We start from the raw sequence: 22611 nt of genomic DNA on the forward strand, positions 1-22611 counted from the left end.
CCTACTCATAGAATAGAACCTAGTTTGTTGAATAAGTGAAAAAAAAATTTGCTTAAATGTACTATTATCCTAGCTTACTACTTTTCATATAAACACAGGAAAATCATGTAAATTTTCTTAGGCTTTCAAGCTTCTTTAGGAAAACTTAGGCTAAGAATGGTTATGAAATAAGGTATGTCTAAGTATTAAAGGTTATTAAAATGCTAAATGCAGGAACTTCCCAGTCATGAATTTATGTCAGTTGGTCCCTGCTTCCCAACCATCTTCAAAGTCCTCTTCTCTCCTTCCTGTGCCTCGCTCGCTGGTGGTGCCACCTGATGGCTGACACACATAATAGACCCAGGGCCAGCCTTTCCTTACAGCCAACTTTACAGGAAGTTGCCATCTGTCTTGTAGTGCAATTAGTTTCATCTTGGGTAGTTCCTTTCTCTCATGCATGTTCTCTTCAATATCTTTCCTCCTGCTTCCTGTTTTTAACCAATTATCTCTGAAATAGTTCTTTTTTAAAATTAAATGTATTGGGGTGATATTAGTTAATAAGATCATATAGGTTTCAAATGTACATTTCTGTGATACGAGATCTGTAGTTCTTTTCTTTCTTTCTTGCTTTACTTCTTGCTCTCTTGCTTTTTCTTTCTTTCCCCAAAATGCCCTCATTATGATTGGTTGGGAGAAGATTAGTACTTGCAATATGCCCCTTGCAAAGAAATAGAAGATATGAAAATTTTAATTAAGTTATATGTAAAACAGGTACCTTCTGAAGACTTACAGAGATCTTTTTCTATTTCTTTATTCTCCTTAAATTAACTTGTTTCTCCTCAAATACTTATAGTCAGACTAACTTTCCTATTCAATTTTGTTTAATTTCTAGCAATGCAGATATATTATTTCCATTTTTCATTGGAAATATTTAATTTTACATGAAAGCATAGAACATTGAAACCAGAAAAGGGCAAGAGAGGGCAACTACAGACTCATTTTGGAACTCTCCCAAGTACCCAGCCATAATTAATGGTAATTTTTCCATAGAAAAAACATAGTTTGAATTAAAGAAAAATACCTTAAAAGTAATTTTTAAATTATGCTACATTAAAAATACCTCTTTTTAACAACCACTTTATAAGCTAGACATTTCTTATGCTATGGCTTACATGTCTATGTTTGATGAGGAAAAAAAATATTTTTCCCTAAATCAATATAACCTAGGATTTTCCAGCATATGTTCTATAAAATACGAATTCCTCAAGGTACTACTTTGAGGTAAAAAAAAGTTCTGCCATCAAATAACTCTGGACACAGGGCTTAGTATATACCACCTCTTAAGGTTTATGATACATAGCAGTAAATATATATCTACAGTAAATTTACCTATTTAATTTTAACCATTATTTGCAAACATATGTGGTGAACAAGTCCCTTTCTTATATAGTTCTTATGACTATCTCATGGTACAAATGTGAGGAACAACAGTGATTATTTAGTCACTGAGAAATAAAGGACTGATAATATTAATTAATATTTGTTGAGGGTTTCCTTTATGCCAGGCACTGGTCTCAGAATTTTACATAATTATCATATTGAAACCTATGAAATACAGGTGCCATTACTATTATTACCCTTTTACAAATGAGAAAACTGAGGTTCAAAGTAGTTAATAACATGCACAAGCATGGCTAGTAAACACTTGGCTCCAGACAGTCTATTTACAAAACCCATATAGTCTCTAGTCTCCATGACTTTTAATGATGTCATTTATGAATATCTAACAAATTAAAAAATGAGTTATTTTAAAATAGTGTATTATGTGTTATAGATATTGCTGGAATTCCTCTGCCTCAGAACCTGAGTGGATACTCTTTGTTGCCATTATCATCAGAAATATTTAAGAATGAGAGTAAATCCAAAAACCTACATCCGCCCTGGATTCTGAGTGAATTTCATGGATGCAATGTGAATGCTTCCACCTACATGCTGCGAACTAACCAGTGGAAGTATATAGCCTACTCTGATGGTACTTCAGTACTGCCTCAACTCTTTGGTAAATTGTTGATTTTTATGTATATTTTTTAAAATTTAATCCTAATTGTATTTTTCCCATTACCATTTAGTCCCCTTACACCCCACTCCCCCAGAGTCACCCACTGTTGTCCACGCCCATGAGTCCTTCATCCTTTTGGCGCCATCCCTCCATCCCCTAAACTGTCATCTGCTCTCCATCTGTGAGTCTGTCTCTGTTTTGCTTGTTAGTTCCTTTTGTTCATTAGATTCCACATATGAGTGAAATCATATGGTATTTGTCTTTCTCTAAGTGGCTTATTTCACTTAGCATAATGTTCTCCAGGTCCATCCATACTGTTGCAAATTTTCTCCTTTTTTATGGCTGAGTAGAACTCCATTGTGTAAATGTCCCATAGTTGTTTTATCCACTAATCTACTGATGGAAACTTGGGCTACTTCTCTGTCTTGTTGACTGTTAATAATGCTGCAATGAAGATAGGGGTGCTTATGTTCTTTCGAATTGCTGTTTTGGGGTTCCTTCAGATATATTCCCAGAAGTGGGATTGCTGGGTTAAAAGGCAGATCCATTTCTAGTTTTTTGAGGTATCTCCACACTGCTTTCCACAGTGGCTGTAGCAGTTTGTATTCCCACCAACAGTGAACAAGGGTTCCCCTTTTTCTACATCCTCACCAGCACTTGTTGTTTGTTGATTTATTGATAACCATTCTGACAAGTGTGAGATGGTGTCTCATTGTGGTTTTAAATTACATTTATCTGATGCTTAGTGAGGTTGAGCATGTTTTCATATGTCTGTTGGCCATCTGTATGTCCTCTTCGGAGAAGTGTCTATTCAGGTCCTTTGCTCATTTTTTAATTGGGTTGTTTGTTTTTTTGGTGTTGAGTTTTGTAAGTACTTTATAAATTTTGGATATCAACCCCTATCAGATATATCAGTGAATATGTTCTTCCATTCTGTGGGTAATCTTTTTATATTGTTGATGTTTTCCTTTGCTGTGCAAAAATCTTTTAGTTTGATGTAGTCCCGTTTGTTTATTTTTTATTTTGTTTCCCTTGCTTGGGGAGATACATCTGATAAAAAAATTCTACAAGCAATATCCAAGATTTTGCTGCCTATGTTTTCTTCTAGGATTTTTATGGCTTTAGGTCTAACATTTAAGTCTTTGATCCATTTTGAATTTATTCTTCTGTGTGGTTTAAGAAGATGGTCTAGTTTCATTTTTCTGCATGCATCTGTCCTGTTTTCCCAACATTATTTATTGAATACACTATGTTTAGCCCACTGTATATGCTTACTTCCTCTGTCAAATATTAATTGACTATAACGGTGTGGATTTATTTCTGGATTCTCTATTCTGTTCCATTGATCTTTGCATCTGTTTTTATGCCAGTACCAGGCTGTTTAGATTATGATGACCCTGTAGTATAGTTTGATATTAGGTAGCATGATTCCTCCAGCTTTGTTCTTCTTTCTCAGGATCACTGTTGCTATGTGGGGCCTTCTCTGGTTCCATATAAATTTTTTAAATATTTGTTCTAGTTCTGTGAAATATGTCATTGGAATCTTAATAGGAATTGCACTGAATCTGTAGATTGCTTTCAATAGTATGGACATTTTAATGATGTTAATTCTTCCTATCCATGAACACAGTATGTGCTTCCACTTATTTTTATCCTCTTCAATTTCTTTTTTCAGTGTCTTATAATTCTCCGTGTACAGCTCTTTTACATTCTTGATTAGGTTTATTCCTAGGTATTTTATTCTTTTTGAAGCAATTGTGAATGAGATGAGTAAGTGGAAGCTATACTAACCTCCTCTCAGGACCCACCTGAAATTACAACTAAATTGTAGAGAACTCATCCAGAATAACCATCTGAACACTAGCTGTAAAGAAATCTTAGAACCAAGGACAGACGGAAGAAACCCCTACACCACAACAAGACTGATAGGCGGGATTGGGGAAAGGCACAAGAGGGCTGGCTAGGCTCCCATGGATGACAACTGAAGTTCCAGAGGGATATTTCACCAGCTGGAGTTCGCCGACAAGCGCGGGGTCTAAACCCCAAACTAGGCTCCCTGGCCTATAGAACCAAAGCCAGAAAGAAACCCAGATAACATCCACCTGTGAAAAGCAGCAGGGTTTCTGTCTGCCAGGGAGAGATGGCTAGAGATGCAGAGAACCTCTTAAAGGGCCAATCAAAAAATTTCATTTGCAAAAGAATCAAAATGGCAGAGGAGTGAGTAGAAGTCACACTGACCTCTTCCCAGGACCAACCTGGAATAACAACTAAATTGTGGAGAAATCACCTGGAACAAACAACTGAACAAAAGCAAGAGAGCAGCCTCGTAACCTTGGAGACAGAAGAATCAGCTTTAGCGCAATGTAACTGGTAAGGAGTGAGAGGGGCGCCCATGGGCAGCAGCACCAGAAGGATATTGAAACGGCCAATTGGATCCCCCCCAAGAAGAGCAGGGTCTAAACCAAAAGGGGGGATCTCTAGCCTACAGCACCAGAGCCCAAAAAGTACACAGAAAACAGCCAGCTGCAAAAAGCGTCATGGTTGCTCTCTCCCAGAAACTGGCGGCTGGAGACGCAAAGAACCATTTAAAGGGCCAACGCATAAATTTTTATTTGTAGCCACTTACCCTGGTCCCTGGCAAAGGTGGGGGCAGAGTGGGCTAGAGACACCTGAGGAGAGACTGGGGAAGGAGGCTTTGGGAAGAGAAATGAGAGAGTAGCCAGCGGGATCTCGGTGCTGACTCATCCCCCATGCAGCAGCAGCCATCTTGCTCAGGCAGAGACCACTCCCCCTGAGCAGCAGCAGTGTCAGAGGACCCAGTAGCCCCACCCTCAGGTGGGATTCCACCCCTTTGCTGTCCTTTGCTGTCTAAGTCACCTGCTGAGCGCAGAGTGGCAGCCACAGATAGTAGATCCCTGGCTAAAGGGGGCACAGAGGCTAAAGGAGATCTCCTGGCTAAAGGAGAGAACGGACAGAGTAGACGGCAGGATCCCAGTGCTGACTCCTCCCCCATACGGCAGCAGCATGAGAGGACCCAATAACCCCACCCCCAGGAAGGTCTCCACCCAGCCCTGAGCTGTCTAAGGTGGCCTTCTGAATGCAGAGTGACTAGATTAACTGCTGAAGGAGACAGCCACAGACAGTAGATTGCTGGAAGTCTTGAACAGACTGCCTAAGGTCAGACAGGAACGACATCTGACATCATTAGAGGCAGATCCAGAAAGTAAAAACAGCAGTCTCCTACTATAGAAGTTCATACCACAAAGTCAGGAAATTGAGACAGATCAACTTAAGAAGCAGAAGCGAAAAAAAAGAGTCTCACAAATAATGCGAAGACAAAGAAATACCCCCACTCAAAGGGAAAGGAGAAATCCCCAGAAAGCGAACTAAATGAAATAGAGGCAAGTAAACTATCAGATATGGAATTCTAAAAAACTTCTAAGGAAGCTCAATGAGCTCAGTGAACTCAGAGAGAATTACAAAAAACTACAGGGAAACTATGAGGAACTTACTGCAAACCTATCAGCATGAAAAAGGACATAGAAACTATCAGTAAGAGACAAGAGGAAATGGAAGAATACAATGTCTGAATTGAAGAACACGGTAGAAGGAATCAAAAGCAGGCTAGATGAAGCCAAGGATCGAATCAGCGAGGTAGGGGACAAGGTATAAAAAAGCTCCCAGAAAGAGCAAGAAAATGAAAAAGACTCAGAAAGAATGAAGAGGTATTTAGGGAAATGCAGGACAACCTGAAACGTAGTAATATCCATATAAAAGGGATACCAGAAGGAGAAGAGGATGAGGAAGGGATAGAGAACCTGTTTGAAAAAGTAATGATGGAAAACTTCTCTAATTGGAGGAGAGAAAAAGTCACACAAGTCCAGGAAGCACAGGAGGTCCCAGTCAAGAGGAACTCAATGAGGCCCACTCCAAGACACATCATCATTAAAATGGCAAATATCAAAGACAAACAGAGAATCCTAAAGGCAGCAAGGGAGAAAGAGCTAGTAACATATAAGGGAACCCTGATACGGCTAGCACCTGACTTCTCAACAGAAACACTGAAAGCCAGAAGGGAGTGTTAAGAAATATTCCAAGTAAGGAAAAGCAAAGGCCTGCAACCAAGACTGCTCTACCCAGCAAGGCTTTCAATTAAAATGGAAGGTGAAATAAGGAATTTCCCATACAAAAGACCGCTAAAAGAATACACCTCCACCAAACCAGCACTACAAAATATGCTAAAGGGACTCCTTCAAGATGAAGGAAAAGAGTCTATGAATACCCAGTTCCTTTCACAGTTGCCAATACTTGATATTACCAGTATTTTTAATACTTATTAATCTGATTATGGCAATAAGGTGTTCTTTTAATTGTTCTTTCATTATCTGTTGAAACTAAACCTGTTTTTTGTATATTTCTTGCCTATTTCTATTATTTTTAAAAAGCTTTAAATGACTTTGGTATTCTTTATCCATTTTTTTATTAAATGTTTGTAGAATTTTTTCAAAAAAAAAATTAACCCTTTTTTAGATGTGTTGCAAATACATTCTTATTGTATTACTTGTCCTTTAACCTTTTTTATATGTATATTACTGTACAGTCTTAAATGTTTAATATAGTCATAGTGTCAATATTTTACTTTATAGCTTCTGGGTTTGAATATTTTACTTCAGGGTAAGAAAAATATTAGTTTGTATTTTCTCCTAAAACTCCTTAGATTCTACATATTGATTTTTAACTCACCTGAATATTTCTTGTATACTGTGTGAAATAGGGCTCTATATTTGTTTTATTTCAAGTAATAGTGGTCCATGTACCTTATTTGTGGAATAAGCCCTACTTTACCCATTGATTTGAAATATCAATTTAATCATATATTACACTGTTAGATACATTTGTCTCTAGAATGCTCAATATATTTCACTGATCTACTTGATTATTTTTGTGCTGGTGTCATATTGGTTTAATTGCTGAGACTATATAATGGTTTTAAATTTTTTAATATTTTATAATGAACTTAGACATTTAAAAAAAAAAGAAAGAGAGAGAGAGATGGACCTCCTACCTTTTGTGACAACATGGATGGAACTGGAGAATATTAAGCTAAGTGAAATGAGCCAGTTGATGAAAGACAAATACCATATGATCTCACCTATAAGTGGATTCTATTCAACAAAATAAACTAACGAACAAAGTAAACCACAGGCATGGAAGCATGGAGCAGACTGAAATTGACCAGAGGGGATGGAGAAGGAGGACAATGGTAGAAAGCAGGGGAAGGGACTAGACAAAGAACATGTATGAATGACCCATGGACATGGACAACAGAGTGGGAATTGACTGTGGGAGCAGGGGGTAGGGGTGGGATGGGTAGAAGGGAGTAAAGGGGGAAAAACTGAGACAGCTGTAATAGAATAAACATGATATATAAATTTTTTTTTTTTAAATTTCATTTCCAGCCACTTACCCTGGGCTCAGGCAAAGGGAGGGCAGGTTGGAGTAGAGATGCTTGAGGAGAGTCTGGAGCTGGTGGCTCCGGGGAGAGAACTGAAGGAACAGCTACCAGGATCCCTCTGCTGAGTCGTTTCCCATACTGCAGAGCCATTTTTCTGAGGCACAGCACTCCTATCTAAATGGCATTAGCCTGAGGGGAAGCAATAGCCCTGTTCCCAGGAATTATTCGGCCCCACCCTGTGCTGCTTAAGCCTGAGTGCTGATTACAGATTGATTAGATTAACAACTGATCGGTTTAACGGTCGATTAGTTTAACATCTAAGGCAGAAAATAGAAAGAAGCAGCCAAAATGGGAAGACAGAGAAAGAGACTCCAAACGAAAGAACAAAAGAATTCTCCCTAACTAGATGAAAGGAGGCAAGCAGTTTATCAGAGAATTTAGAGTAATGATTATAAGGATACTCAACAGCATGAAAAAAGACATAGAAACCATAAAAAAGGACAAGTCAGAAATAAAGAATGCAGTATCAAGATAAATAATACACTGGAAGGACTAAACAGTAGGTTAAATGAAGCAGAGGAGAAAATCAGTGTTTTGGAAGACAAGGTAGAAAAAAACACCCAGGCAGAGCAGCAAAAAGAAAAAGGAATTTTTAAAAGCATGAGGAGAGCTTAAGAAACATTTTGGACAACCTGAAAAATAACAACCTCCACATCATGGGAACACCAGAAGGAGAAGAGAGTGAGCAAGGGATCAAGAATATACTTGAAGAAATACTGACCAAAAACTTCCCTAGTCTGGTAAAGGAAAATGTCACACAAGTCCAGGAAGCTCAGAGAATCCCAAGCAAGTTGCACCTAGAGGCCTACACCAAGACATATCATAATTAAAATGACATGGCTTAAAGACAAGGAGAGAATCCTAAAAGCCACAGGAGAAAAACAGGTAATTACCTACAAGGGAGCACCTATTAGACTAGCATCTGATCACTCAGCAGAAACACTTCAGGCCTGAAGGGAGTGGCGTGAAATATCCAAGGTGATAAAAAGCAGTGACCTACAACCAAGGCTACTTTACCCAGCAAGGCTCATTTAAAATCAAAGGAGAAATAAGGAGCTTACCAGACAAGAAAAAGCTAAAGGAGTTTGTTAACACCAAACCTGTACTGCAACAAATGTTAAAGGGCTTGCTTTAAGAAGAAGAAAAAGAGAAAAAATAAAAAAGCAGAGGAAAACATTCTAACAATAAAATGGCATTACATACTTCTCTATCAATAATCACCTTAAATGTAAATATCTTAAATGCTCCCACCAAAAGACATAGGGTAGCTGAGCGTGAGATACCTTTTTTAAGTGTAGTATGATATGTAATGAGCTGACCTGCATAATGTTGCCTAAGAGATCCAGTAATTATCGTTAAATAAATAAATTCCTGCTGCTTCTCATGCTAAGACAATCTACAAAAGGTTGCCCATGTGAGGAGCAGCTTCTTTGCAAATCACCATCTGAATTGCAGAGTAGTTGCCCTAAAGCTTTTGATCTGGAACTCAATATTTAAACGACTGTTTTTCTCTGATCAAGGCATCTTCTAATACTCATGGTTATCTTTTCCAATCAGTAGCCAATACCTTGGTTTCAGCTGTCCTGGAGGATTAACACCTATATCTTATGGAGCCTGGCATTTTACATATATATTTAACGTTGCCCCCAACCCTACAAGATGATACAATAATCCTCATTTTGATAGAGATTGCCAGGGGTCAAGGGATTCAGATCCTGTGCAAGGTCTCACAGGTAAGAAGTGGCAGAACTGGGATTTCAATCCTGGTCTGACGCCAAAGTCCATCCTCCTTTCACCCTACAATAATGCCTGCTAGTCTCACTATTTTGTGAATTAATTTTAAATCACCATTATTATAACTAAGGTATTACTCATCCCATGCACCCTTTTTGCACATAAAATATGTGCTAATGCCATTATTAATAGTAATTCATCCCTAAGTTTCCTTCCCAGTTACTAATGTCAAAATTATTCACTCAAAATATTCTTTAGTTTGGGGCTATTGATATAGGACAACAAAAACATTACTATTTTTTTTTCCTACACATCAAAGTTAGCAAGGCATCTAAATCAGGAAGAATTAGGGCTAAGCCAGCTTACTAGTGACAAGGGTTTGACTGTTTCTGCCATCTAAGGATGGATAAGAAAAAATGGGATAGAAGATGATGGTAGAAAGGAAGATAATTTGAACATATATTTAAAGAGGTATTTAACTTTTGGTATATTGTTTTACCATTTTACGGTCCATTTTACTATACTAAGAGAAACTGAAAATAAAAATAAATTCTAATACATTTTCTGTCACAGAGTAATGACATTCTAAAAAAATGTTCTTGTAGCAAATAATTATTTTGACAGGTATTTATTTTTTTTCTTTCAGATGTTTCCTCAGATCCAGATGAACTAACAAATATTGCTACAAAATTTCCAGACATTGTGTATTCTTTGGATCAGAAGCTTCGTTCCATTATAAACTACCCTAAAGTTTCTGCTTCTGTCCACCAGTACAATAAAGAGCAGTTTATCAAGTGGAAACAAAGTGTAGGGCAAAACTATTCAAATGTTATAGCAAATCTTAGGTGGCATCAAGACTGGCTGAAAGAACCAAGGAAGTATGAAAGTGCAATTGATCAGTGGCTTAAAACCAATATTACCCCCCAAAAAGTGAACAAAAATAAGAAAATGTTCCAGAGCTATATATAGAAACTTGTTAAAAGATGACTAATTATGTGTTTTAAGTATTAATTTTAATAATTACTGATTTTTACTTTTAAAGAATGTACACTATTTTAAAATAGAAAACCACCATTATAGAATTATGTTTTCAAAAATGATTAGTATTAACATCGCATTCTTACTAACTTCTAACAATTTAATGGAAGTATTAAAAAGATGGAAGCAAATAGTAGAATATAAAATTATGTTCCTCTTAACATGTTTATAAACATGAAATGTAGAATAGCTATTATTGACTATTACTTATGAACCATAAAATAGTAATTTGTGAGTATCTGATGGTTTCTGATGCGTTATTTGTATCTGATGGGACATGGACCATTTGTTGGGTTTTTTGGGGTTTTTTTGATGGGAGTATCTGATTGGACATAGATACCTGGATAAGGCTGACTTTATTACTGTTTTTTTTAGTCAGTAATATATGTACAAGGTACAAACTCTGAAAGGTACAAAGGATTAACAGTGAGACTGAAGTTTCCCTACTTTCCCAGTCCCCCAGCCACCCATTTCCCCTTCCTGGAGGCCACTACTACAGCCTCTGTTTCCTTTTAGAGACACACCATGCATATACACATGCATATACTTTATATTCTTTTATCCCAGCATACAAGTGGTAGCATACTACATAAAATGTTCTGCATCTTGCTCTCTTTTTTTTCCCCACTTAACAGTAGATCCATAGAAATGAAATTGCTGGGTTAAGACCAATATCTAACAAAATACTATCAACTTATCCCCTAAAGAAATCATACCAACTTAAATTCTCACCAGAAATGTATGCCCTCACACCCTTCGCTAACCTAATAGATTAAAAATATATTATTACTGCCCTGGCCAGGTAATTCAGCTGGTTAGAGCATTGTCCCAATATGCCAAGGTTGCAGGTTTGATCCCTAGTCAGAGGACATGCAAGAAGCAAGCAAAGAATGCATAAATAAGTGGAACAACATGGCAATGTTTCTTTTTTTCTCTAAAATCAATAAATAAAAGTTTTTTAAAAATATATATTATTTTATTTTTATGAGTAATGGATATCACATTTACGTATATTTAATAACCATTGGAATTTCCTTTACTATGACCTTTCCTATTTTTCTGTTCTTTGCCCATTTTTCTTTTGATGAGTGGTCTTTCTCTTTCTTTACAGGCATGCTTTAGATATTAGCTCTTTGTAAAAGAAGCTGAAAATATTTTTTTTCCTTTATATAGTGTGCCTTTTGACTTTGTTGTCATATTTTGACATGCAGAAATTGGTATTTTCATGCAATGAAATGTATGAATATTTGCTCTTGTAGCTCTGGGATTTTGTGTCATATATATTTAGAAAGAATGGTCTTCCCCACTTTTCTTCTTTTCGAGTTTTGTTTTTCATCCTTAGATCCTTGACCCATCTGGAGTGGTTACCAATGAGAGATCTAACTTTAGTTTGTTTTATAGTATGGCTACCCAATTGACTTTCCACTGAGTAGACATTGGTTCCATTGGTTAGAAAATACGACTTCGAGACTTCTGGTCAAGATAGCAATGTAGGTAAACATGGCTTGCCTCCTTGCACAACCACATCAAAATTACCACTAAAATTAGAACAGCCATCACTCAGAACTGTCAAAAATTAAGTTGAGTGGAAGTCTGACAACTACGGAATTAAAGAAACCACATCCATCCAGACCTGGTAGGAGGGGTGGATTGACAGAACAGGTTGGTCCCACATCCACGAGCAGTGGATAAAAATTTGGGCGGGATATCTTGGGGATGAGGAGTTCCAGCCCCACACTAGGCCCAGGGTTCCAGGGCCAGGAAGAAAAGTCTACATAACTTCTGGCTGCAAAAACCTGTGAGGATTGAGTCAGTGGGAGAAACTTCTTGAGTCCTAAGGAGTTCCCTTAAAGAATCCACACACAGATGGACTTAGACTCACTCCCTCTGAGCTCCAGCTCTGGGGTAGCAGCTTGAAAGGCACCAGTGGCACACGAGGAGAATCTGAAGTTTTGGGCGTCAAGGCGAGAGCTGGGGAACAGCTTTCTCCCAAACAAAAAGACAGGGGTCATTGTCCCTTTTCTGAGCTCTCCTGTGACAGTGCCACAGAGAGAGCAAGCTAGTGCCATATCGGACACTCCATCATCCTGCCTAACACTGTGTTCCCCACCCTGGAGATCCCCTGAGACTCCACCGAGGCTGTTAACCATGATTTTTCCATGTGAATGGTGGGTCTTGGCTTATGCTTCACAACTTCCTAAATCCTATCAAACAAGCAACAGCTGGCTTCAGTGAGCTCCCACTTCTTGCTGTGTGGCCCCAGGCCTGGCACTAGCAGCAGCCAGCCTAGATTCACAGCTTGGCTTCGCTGCAAATCCCCAAGCCCAACACAAGTAGTGGGCATCTCAGATTGCTATATAAATCAGGCAGGGTAGCCCTAGCCAAAATACAGGTGAGGGCTGACCTTAACCTGCACCACCTGGGAAATGCCAGAGCCTGCGCAACCTAATTGACAGCTACAGACCACATCAGAGCACCACCACCCTGCCTGTGCACAGCTGATTCTCCACAGAGATTGGAGGTTGGTGGTCAGTGGTCACAGCTAGTCCTTGCAGCTGAGTGCACTTGGTAAATACCTCCCATTGACCTGCCAACATCGGTCGAGGTACAACTATAAGAGGATGGTGTACCTCAAGTACCAGGCTTGGGTGATAGGGGAGGCTCTGCCACTGGACACTACAAGAAGACTACTACATTAGGCCATGCTACCAAGACAGGGAAATCATAGCTGCTCTACCTAACACATAGAAAGAAACACAGGGAGGCTGTCAAAATGAGGAGACAAAGAAACACGGCCTAAATGAAAGAACAGATCAACACTCCAGAAGAAGAACTAAACGAAATGGAGATAAACAATCTATCAGATGCAGAGCTTAAAACACTGGTTATAAGGATGCTCAAGGAACTCACTGGGTACTTCAGGAAAAAAAAAAAAAAACAGATCCAGTCAGAAACAAAGGATACTCTCATTTAAATAAAGAACATCTACAGGGAAACAACAGTAAAGTCAATGAAGCCAAGAATTAATGATTTGGAACATAAGAAAGCAAAAACAACCAATAAGAACAAGAAGAAGAAAAAATCCAAAAAAAACCAATCATAGTGTACGCAGCCTCTGGGACAGCTTTAAGACTTCCAGTATTCATATCATGCAGGTGCCAGAAGGAGAAGAGAAAGAGCAAGAAATTGGAAATCTATTTGTAAAAATAATGAAAGAAAACTTCCCTAATTTGGTGAAGGAAGTAGACATGCAAGTCCAGGAAGCACAGAGAGCCCTAAACAAGATGGATGCAAAGAGGCCCACTCCAAGACACATCATAATTAAAATGCCAATGGTTAAAAATAGAGAATCTTAAAAGCAGCAAGAGAAAAGAAGTTACTTAGAGGAAGTTCCCATAAGACTCTCAGCTGATTTCTCAAAAGAAATTTTGCAGGCTAGAAGGGATTGGCAAGAAATATTCAGTCTTGAAAAGCAAGGAACTACAGCCAAGATTACTCTACCCATCAAAGCTCTTTTAGAATCGAAGAACAGGTACATACAAGTTTTTCCATACAAGAAAAAACTAAAGGAGTTCATGCTCACAAAACCATTATTATACGAAATGTTAAAGGGACTTATTAAAGAAAAAGATTAAAACTATGAACAATAAAATGGCAATAAATACAAATCTATCAACAATTGAATCTAAAAAACAAACTAAGCAAACAAGAGAAACAGACACAATCATAGAAACGGAGAGTGTTTTGATGGTTGCCAAACGCGGGGAGTGTGGGGGGATGGGTGAAGAGGTGAGGGGATTAAGAAGCACAAATTGGTAGTCACAGAATAGCCACGGGGACATAAAGCACAGAATAAGAAATGGAGCAGCCAAAGAACTTCCACTCGCACAACCCACCGACCTGATCAATGGTGTGGGGACCGCCTGAGGGAGTGGGTGGTGTAGGGTGAAGAGGAGCAAAGGGGGGAAGATCGGGACAGCTGGAATAGCATAATCAATAAAATATAATTTTAAAAAAGAAAATGTGACTTTATTATATCACGTCTTTTATTAAATAATCTTTTCCTCTATTGATTTGAAATACCATTTTATCATATGCTAACGTCTCATTTTCATTCGGGTCCTTTCAGAACATTCTTTTGTTTTGCAATGGACCATCCTAATTTATTAGGGGAGTAGTCAATACTAGTCCCTTTGCAACAGTTTTTCAGAATTGTCCTGGTTACTCTTGCTAACTTATTTTTTCCATACAGATTTAGAAAAAATTCATCTAGTCTTGAAAATGGAAAATGCTGTTAGTCTTTTTATAAAATCATAACAAATTTATAGCCAAGTTTAGGGAAAATTGAATTTGATATTCGGTTATTCTAAAGAACAGAGTATGCTTTTTCCCTCTCTTCAAGTTCTCTGTTATAACATTCAATAGTATTCTAAGGTTTCCTGAAACCAATCAGTTTCTTCATAGAGGTATTTGGAAAGTAGGGACCTTTTAAAAATGCCACCTAAACCCCATACCAATTGAATTAGAATTCTAGGTATGGCACCCAGGCACTGTTTTATTCTTATTGTTTTGTTTATTAAGCTCTCCTGCTGCTGATCCTAATGCACAGCCAGAGGTGAGTATATTCCTAGTTGTTTTATCATTTGCTGTTGGTGGTGCTACTTTTAAGTGGATCTTTCTTCCATTATATCTTCTGATTTTTGTTTATATGCAAACTCTATTTCTATGTGTTCATTGTACTAAACCACCTTATTGTTTGTAGTAGTTTTTCAGTTTCTATCTTAATATTTTCCAGGTAAAACAAAAGCTTACTTGCACATAATAATTTTACCTAAATTCCTTTTTCCAACTGCCTTTGAAGTTTTATTTATAAGCCAGTTTATCTCCTCTATTTTATTTTTCTTCAGTGAATTTGTATGAGCTTATCTCTGTAGTTATGTATGAATTTATGAGAAATAAATTTCACTTCAGGTATATTTGAAAGTAAAACTTTGAAGAAAAATATTTCAATCTTAGATTATTAAGGTTAAAATTTAAATATGCAAAGCTACCTTCCATCTCCTAATTAAAACTAAAAAACATAAAATAGCTAATGTGTGGGCATATGTACCAATTTTAGGGAAAAATAAAACAACAGTAGAGATGAGTTCTGAAAACACAGGCATGTGAAGATAAATATAAGCCACCTTGTTCTATCCCAAACCTTTAATAGGAATCCATTGTTTGAATTTACCAGGCATTCGTAATATTTTAAACAGGATCATAATTAGGTACAATTGAATTTTAAGGACAATATCTAATGGAAAATGGTATCTAACAACCACGGGGGGTGGGGGGTAAGAAAAACTTGCAATACCAAGACAAATTATGCCAGAATCTGAGAGAAACCAACACAAATTATCAACTGGATTGGGGACAGTATTTGGGGTTCATTTTTTTATTACCTCCACTGCTACCACTTTGTTGCAATGTACCATAATCTGTTCTAGAATTTTGCAATAGCCCTCTAAGGTCTCCCTGTGTCTCTGCACAGTTTTCTTCAGTCTATTCTCACCACAGCAACCAGAGTGATTCTGTTCAAATATATCCGATTACATCACTGAATACACAAAACCCTCCACTGGTTTCCCATCTTACTCTCTAAAAGTCAAAGTCATTACATTGGCCTTCAAGGCCCTAAATGATCCTGGCAGATGTTCTATCTCAGACCACATCTCCACCCACACTGCCACTTTGTTCACTCTGCTCCAGCCACACGGACCTCCCTGTTGTACCCCCACACACCAGCCCTGTACCACCTCAAGCCCTTTGTGCTTGTCAGTTCTTCCTGCCTAGAGTTCAGTTCTTTCCTCAAATTTCCACGTGGCTCAATTGTTACCTCCCTAGGTCAGTGCTCAAAGGCTACCTTCTCACAAGGGCTTCCCTGCATTATTTTTCTCCATTGAAAACAGTACCACCCAATTCAGAGTTTATTTTACACATTTAGCTTGCTTATAGTGTCTCCCACACCTTCTTCCCATCTAGGATGAGAGCTCCATAGAGTCATGGCCTTTTCTCCTTTTTGTTTCCTAAAGTATCCCAAGTGCCTGGCACATGGTAGAACCTTAGTACTTGTTGAGTTAATTGGAGTTAGGATTAGAGTTTTTCAGTTATCACATTGGAGGAGAAAACTAACAACAGGTCATAGCAGGATGGGGTAAAAGGGAGCAGCCTTCTCAATAAAGCAGAACCTAGAAACAATAAATTCTAGCAAAAGCTTGGAGAGGAGAGTTGACAAGGGACTCTATCCCTCTTTGTTTTATCTTTTTCTAAGAAAAAGGCATATACTATTTTAAGCTTTGTGAGCCATTTGGTCTCTTTGACGACTACTCAGTTCTGCCCTGGTAGCATGAAAGCAGCAACAGACAATAGACAAATTAGCTTGGCTGGGTACCCATGAAACTTTGTGGATTAAAAACACAGTATTCAACCTGTGGGCCATTATTTACTAACTGCCCATCTGGAACAATGGTTCACAAGTTTGCTGCAAATTGGAATCACCTGCGTATGTTTAAAAACTATCGATGCCTGGCTCTCACCTTCAAGCCTGGAGAGTTTTAAAAGGTTCTCAATTTAAAAATGAAGAAATAACACACACAGTATTTTCATGTAAGAGAGTGAGAAAAATTAAAAACAATGATGAGGCTCACTGTTTGGATTATAGGGAAAAATACATATATACTGCTTGTGCACCATGTATTAAAATACTTTAAAAATGCATGTGCTTTGCCCTAGCAATTTCAATTCTAGGATTTTATAAGGGAGTAATTGAATGTGCATGGAAAAATGTGTGCGAAGAGATGTTCTTCACAAAATTATTTATAAACTGCAAACTGGAAAACCTTTGTTCAAAAATACGGGGCTTTTTAAATCATTGCAGTTCACTTCACATTAAACAGATAATTATGTCGCATTTTTTACTGATTACAGGGAAAGTTGTCCAAATGCAATTTTAAGTAGGGAAAAAAGCAGGATACAAAGTATTATATATAGTATGATCTATTTTTGTAAATATATAGATGTAGTCATTATAGTCTGAAGGATAACAATGATCATCTCTGGGTGGTCTGTGAAGTGGTTTTTGTTGCTAATCTGTATTGTCTAACTTTTCTGCAATTAATGTACACTATTTTTATAATAAAATAAATATTTATTTTTTAAAACATATATGTCACGCTTAAAACATCACCAGTATTGAGACAAACTAGTACTGTGTGTCCCAATAGTAGGTAAAGGTGTGAGAGCTAAATCTTGAATTTTATCTAATAAGAAGATACTAATATCTAAAATCACTGAATCAATAAACAGCATGCCACACTTATTTAGAATTATGAAGTACATGCCAGCACACAGAATCTAAATTGGTCCTCTCTAGCAGAGGGGAAGGAGTGAGGATGTGTGGAGGGGAAGGAGTCAGGATGTGTGACAGGAAACCCTTTATTTTTTATTTTTTAAAGATTTTATTTATTTTCAGAGAGAGGGGAAGGGAGGGAGAAAAACATCAATGTGTGGTTGCCTCTCACAAGTCCCTTACATGAGACCTGGCCCACAACCCAGGCTTGTTCACTGACTGGGAATCAAACCAGTGACCCTTTGGTTCAAAGGCCAGTGCTCAATACACTGAGCCACACCAGCCAGGACAGGGAACCCTTTATTTTTATCAGCCCTCCAGTTCCATTTTACTTTCAAAATAATGTGCATGTATTATTTTAATAATTTTGAAATTAATGTTTTACCAGGTCTTAGTAATGTTCTGTGAAATATAATTTCACCATTAGAGTCTTGTTTTGTTATATGAAAGCACTTCAATATATTTGAAACAAATTATTTCAAGAACCATCTTGAAAACCATTAAACTGATATTGGCTAGTAGAATCACTACATTACGGGTATTGCTCAGAGAGAGCTCCCAGAAAGAAACAGCTCATAAGATGGGAAGACATGTTACACAGAAAAGGAAACTGGGCAAAACTTTCTGGAGGGAAAAATGTGAAAATTAAGCCAAGAGTTTGATTTCCCAAAGCTATCATTCTACCTCTTTCTTAAATGTTCCACCAAGAATGGCTATTCCATCATCTCCCCAGAGCTCCCCTGGGCTCCTCTGGATTCCTCTGGATAATACTGGCATAAGTATGGAAGGGATTATTTTTCTTCAGTGATAGATTTATAGTCAAGGCTCAAAGTTATCTGAAATACATCACATATCCATCAATTAGAAACAAATTCACAGATACCTGCCATGTGTCAGGCAGGCCCAGTGCTAGGTACTAGGAATATGATGATGAAAATGAGAAATGTCTCTGGCCAAAGGCAGTAGCTCAGGAAATGGGATTACTCCAGCGGCTGGCAGGTTTGCCGTCTGTACCCACCAAGCCCTCCGATCCCATGCACCTTGACGTGCCAATCAGCCTTTGGAATGTGAACCCCAACAGACTCCCAGATCAGGAAGTGTAAGAATTTTACTTCCAGAGTGACTAACATGGAGGGTGTCCAAGCGACAAATTGATGCTTCCAACAGGAAAAAACAAATTTTTCCTGAGGATGGAGGACTAAAATAAAAGGCAGCATTTAGTCTCAACCGTTTCCTTAACTTGGATTTCTTTTTTAAAAATTGGCCACTTTATTATTTTCTTAGTCACCTTTTCTCTGGGCTTATTGGAGGCGTAGTCCCTCCGCCCCGCAGCAATCTCCCATCTGCTGGAAAACAGAATCCAAAGAATGAGAAGCCATGATGACACATCAACACTGGATGAAGAGCAATACATGTACTACCATTTGCATAAAACCTATTACTGCTCTCTTCAGACTAATGAAATGAATTTTACATCACCAAGAAAGGAGCTGTGATCCTCTGCTTCTAGTAAAGAGGATTTGAAACTGTCTGCAAACCACCGCAACTCCTAATTGCCCAACAACACCCCTGACTTTTAGACTAAATAAAACTCATTGTTAGCCAGAGAAAGACATATCTTTATCAAGTGGTACCTTCTGTGCTCAAAATGCTGTTAGGTTTCTTGTGTTTCTGTTTTTCTCCTACTAGTGCAGATCCATAGCATCTCAAACCTTTTTTTTTTTTTTTAATTCATCGAAACTGGTTCCGCCCTGGCTGGGTGGCTCAGCTGGCTGGAGCATTGTCAGCGCACCGGAACACTGAGGTCCGATTCCCGGTAAGGGCACACACCGAGGCTGAAGTTTGATTCCCAGCTGGGGCGCGTACGGAACACAACCAGTCTTCTCCCTCATCCCCTCCCTCTCCTTATTTCTAAAATCAGTAAATATATCCTTGGGTGAGGATTAAGAAAAAGAGAAACAAAAACTAGTTTTTCTTTACTATTTTTTTTTCCTACTGGCAATCATGAAACCATCTTTGAGGGGTACAGTCTCAGTCGGGAGCTTCATCTTTTTGTGCGTTGGTCCTCAGTTAACATGAGCCTTTACAACGGCCCCGGCAGAACGACCTTCTGTCCAGACGCGCTCTGCCGGAGAATAGCCAGCAGGGCAGGTTCCAGAGTTCAGCGGCCTGCGGCTCCTTCGAGGGCAGTCGGGGGGCTTTGGCGGAGATTGGAAGGGGAGAACGGATGGGGAGGGGAGGCTCGGAGAAGGTGGAGAATAGGAATCATGTGTGTTGCTCGAGTGTACAACCCACGTTCGAATGACAAGTGACGAGGACAACCTATAAAAAAACTAAGCGCAAATCTACCCAAATCCAGCTTCCTCTCTATGCATGTGCGTTTTCAACTATGGAAACTGGCAGACCTGGCATCGCGCCCCAAGCAGCCTCGCCTCCACCTTGCTGTCCCGCGCCCTGCCTACTGTCTTCGGTACTTACTCTTCCTTTAGGCGAAGGATGGAGTATCCCTTCAGCCGCTCAACTGTGTCGCCGGCGCCCAACCTCTCCGTACCCATCTTGCTGGGCTGGGGTATCAACCTGACTTCCGGCCAGGAAGTCCCGGCTCCCGGGCCGCCGCCGCCGCCACCGCCGCCGCCCGGGCCGCCCAGCCACCTCGTGTACCTGGGGGTTATCCTGGTGGTGTCCGTGGCCGGCAACGCCAAGGTACTGTGCCGCTTGTGTGGCGGTGGCGGGCCATGGGCGGGTCCCAAGCGTCGCAAGATGGACTTTCTGCTGGTGCAACTAGCCCTGGCCGACCTATACGCGTGCGGGGGCACCACGCTGTCGCAGCTGGCCTGGGGGCTGTGGAGCGAGCCGCGTCGGGCGGCGAGCGACCGGGAGTGCCGCTTCGTGCAGCTACTGCAGGTATCCGGCCGGGGCGCCTCGGCCCACCTAGTGGCGCTCATTGCCCTCGAGCGTCAGCACGCCGTGCGCCATCCGCAGGGCCCGCCGCTGCCGGCACGCGTCCTCGCCGCCTTGGGCTGGGTGCTGGCGCTGCTGCTGGCCCTACCCCCGGTCTTCGTGGTGCGCGGGGGAGCCCCATCCGCGCCACGCGCCGCGTCCCCGGACGCCCACGCCTGGGCCGGAGAGCATCGCTGCCGCGGCATCTTCGCGCCTCTGCCGCGCTGGCACCTGCAGGTCTATGCGCTCTATGAGGCCGCCGCGGGATTCGCGGCACCGGTCGCAGTCCTGGGCGTCGCTTGCAGCCGCCTGATCTGCGCCTGGTGGCAGTGCCCGCCCCCGGCCCCATCTGCTGCGACGCCCAAGTCGGCGAGTCCCGGCCGAGCCCCCGCCCACAGCGCGCTACCGCGTGCCAAAGTACAGAGCATGAAGATGAGCCTGACTCTCGCGCTGCTGTTCGTGGGCTTTGAACTGCCCTACTTTGCTGCCCGGCTGGCAACCGCGTGGTCGTCTGGGCCGGTGGGAGAGTGGGAAGCCGAGGACTTAGCGGTGGCGCTGCGCCTCGTGGGGGTGGCTAACAGTGCCCTCAACCCCTTCGTCTACCTCTTCTTCCAGGCGGGCAACTGCCAGCTCTGGCGGCGTCTGCGGAAGCGTTTGGGCGCTCTTTGCTGCTCGCAGAAGGGAGTCTCAGAGGACGACGAGGGGGCCCAGGTCCACCAGGCGCTCCACCGTCACCGCTGGCCCCACGCCCATTATCACCACGCCAGGCGGGAGCAGCCAGAGAAGGGCTACTTGCGCCCACCGCCGCCGCGTCCCCGGCCGCCACCCTGCTCCTGTGAAAGCGCATTCTAGGTGGCCCACGGCCAGAGACAGGTCATCTGTCACCAGGGCACAGCCTCCGGGGAACACGAGGCTGGCCGTCGGGGTCAATGTAGATCACACAGATGGGAGAACAGGAGGGTCTCCGAGAGAGGGACACGGAAGCTGTCTCCTTTCTCCACTCTCCTGTTCTATTCCTTTGTAATATTTGTATTTTCCTACATTATTCCAATTTCTTTTGTTCCTTTCAGTTCCTTTTCACAGTTTCCCACTCGGAAACGAGGGAGTGAGCCACTGGGAAATTGTAAAAGCAGTCCAAGTTACAGTTATTTTTCAAGTTCTCCTTTACATTCCCATAGTTTTCTAGAAAACATCATCTGTGTTAGCTAAATTGCCAATATTTTATTTGCTGGGTTATCATCTGTTTCAACCTATTTTGAACTGTGTTGAAATCAAGTGTACCGTCGGGATCAATTTGCCTTTCTTCCCAGGAGAAAAATCCCCACGTTGCTCTCCCTAAGGAGCCCAGAAACTGTACCAGTGATGCTGTGAGAAATGTAATCGTGCCGTTACTTCAGAGCCGCAGAGTATTTGTAAATAAAAACATTTCCCACAGCACAATTAATGCTGTTTTTTTTAAACATGGTAATGTGTTTTCGCAGAAGAAAATCAGTGTGGCCTTTATTTCCAGTATCGCTTCCACTTCAGTAGAAACTGGGCTTGTAGGAGGGAGACATAAAAGCTTCTCTTAGTCCCTTTCAAAAATGCCCAGTTTCGGTAGGAAATCGCCCCTGTGCCCAGACCAGCCTCTACTGCGGCGATACTGTCTGCTGGTGGAGCCTCTCAGCACAAGCCCCCAGCACACTAGAGAAAAGAAGTAACCAAGGCGATGGATATGTGTGACACTCACTGTCTCAGGTCGGGGAGCCTCATGAAGTTTGCCTCTAAGGAGGAAGCTGCAACCTCGGAATGCTGCATGTACATATAAAACTCCCTTTTTACAAAGGAAAGCAGTGTCTATTGGTGTGGATTGCTGAGAACAAGGTCAAAGAGCAGATTTAACTGGTACCCTCCTCTTAATTGTCCTTTGGTTCTATAGCATTTATCAACAATATATCCATGTGTTTTCCAGTGTCT

General features: G+C 40.6%; 2 protein-coding genes across 2 annotated transcripts in view; both read left to right on the plus strand.

The window, feature by feature from the left end:
• Nucleotides 1-10437, plus strand: part of ARSK (arylsulfatase family member K) — a 44526-nt gene extending 34089 nt beyond the window's left edge. Inside the window, exons 7-8 of the mRNA XM_054578610.1 lie at nucleotides 1814-2038; nucleotides 9934-10437. Coding sequence (XP_054434585.1) covers nucleotides 1814-2038; nucleotides 9934-10256 — 548 coding nt within the window. The 3' untranslated portion in view covers nucleotides 10257-10437. The remainder of the gene's footprint in view (nucleotides 1-1813; nucleotides 2039-9933) is intronic.
• Nucleotides 10438-20211: 9774 nt separating this feature from the next.
• GPR150 (G protein-coupled receptor 150) lies at nucleotides 20212-21507 on the plus strand. Its single transcript, XM_054578286.1, has one exon. It carries the CDS (start codon nucleotides 20212-20214, stop codon nucleotides 21505-21507), a length of 1296 nt encoding a protein of 431 aa, XP_054434261.1.
• The last annotated feature ends 1104 nt before the right edge of the window (nucleotides 21508-22611 follow it).

Source organism: Pteronotus mesoamericanus, unplaced genomic scaffold, assembly GCF_021234165.1.
Source record: "Pteronotus mesoamericanus isolate MK-2021 breed Mesoamerican mustached bat unplaced genomic scaffold, CSHL_Meso_final contig_50, whole genome shotgun sequence".
Lineage (NCBI taxonomy): Eukaryota > Metazoa > Chordata > Mammalia > Chiroptera > Mormoopidae > Pteronotus > Pteronotus mesoamericanus.

Bases quoted from the DNA above. Each gene is read 5' to 3' on its own strand.
- GPR150 (XM_054578286.1), top strand. From the start codon at position 20,212: ATGGAGTATCCCTTCAGCCGCTCAACTGTGTCGCCGGCGCCCAACCTC.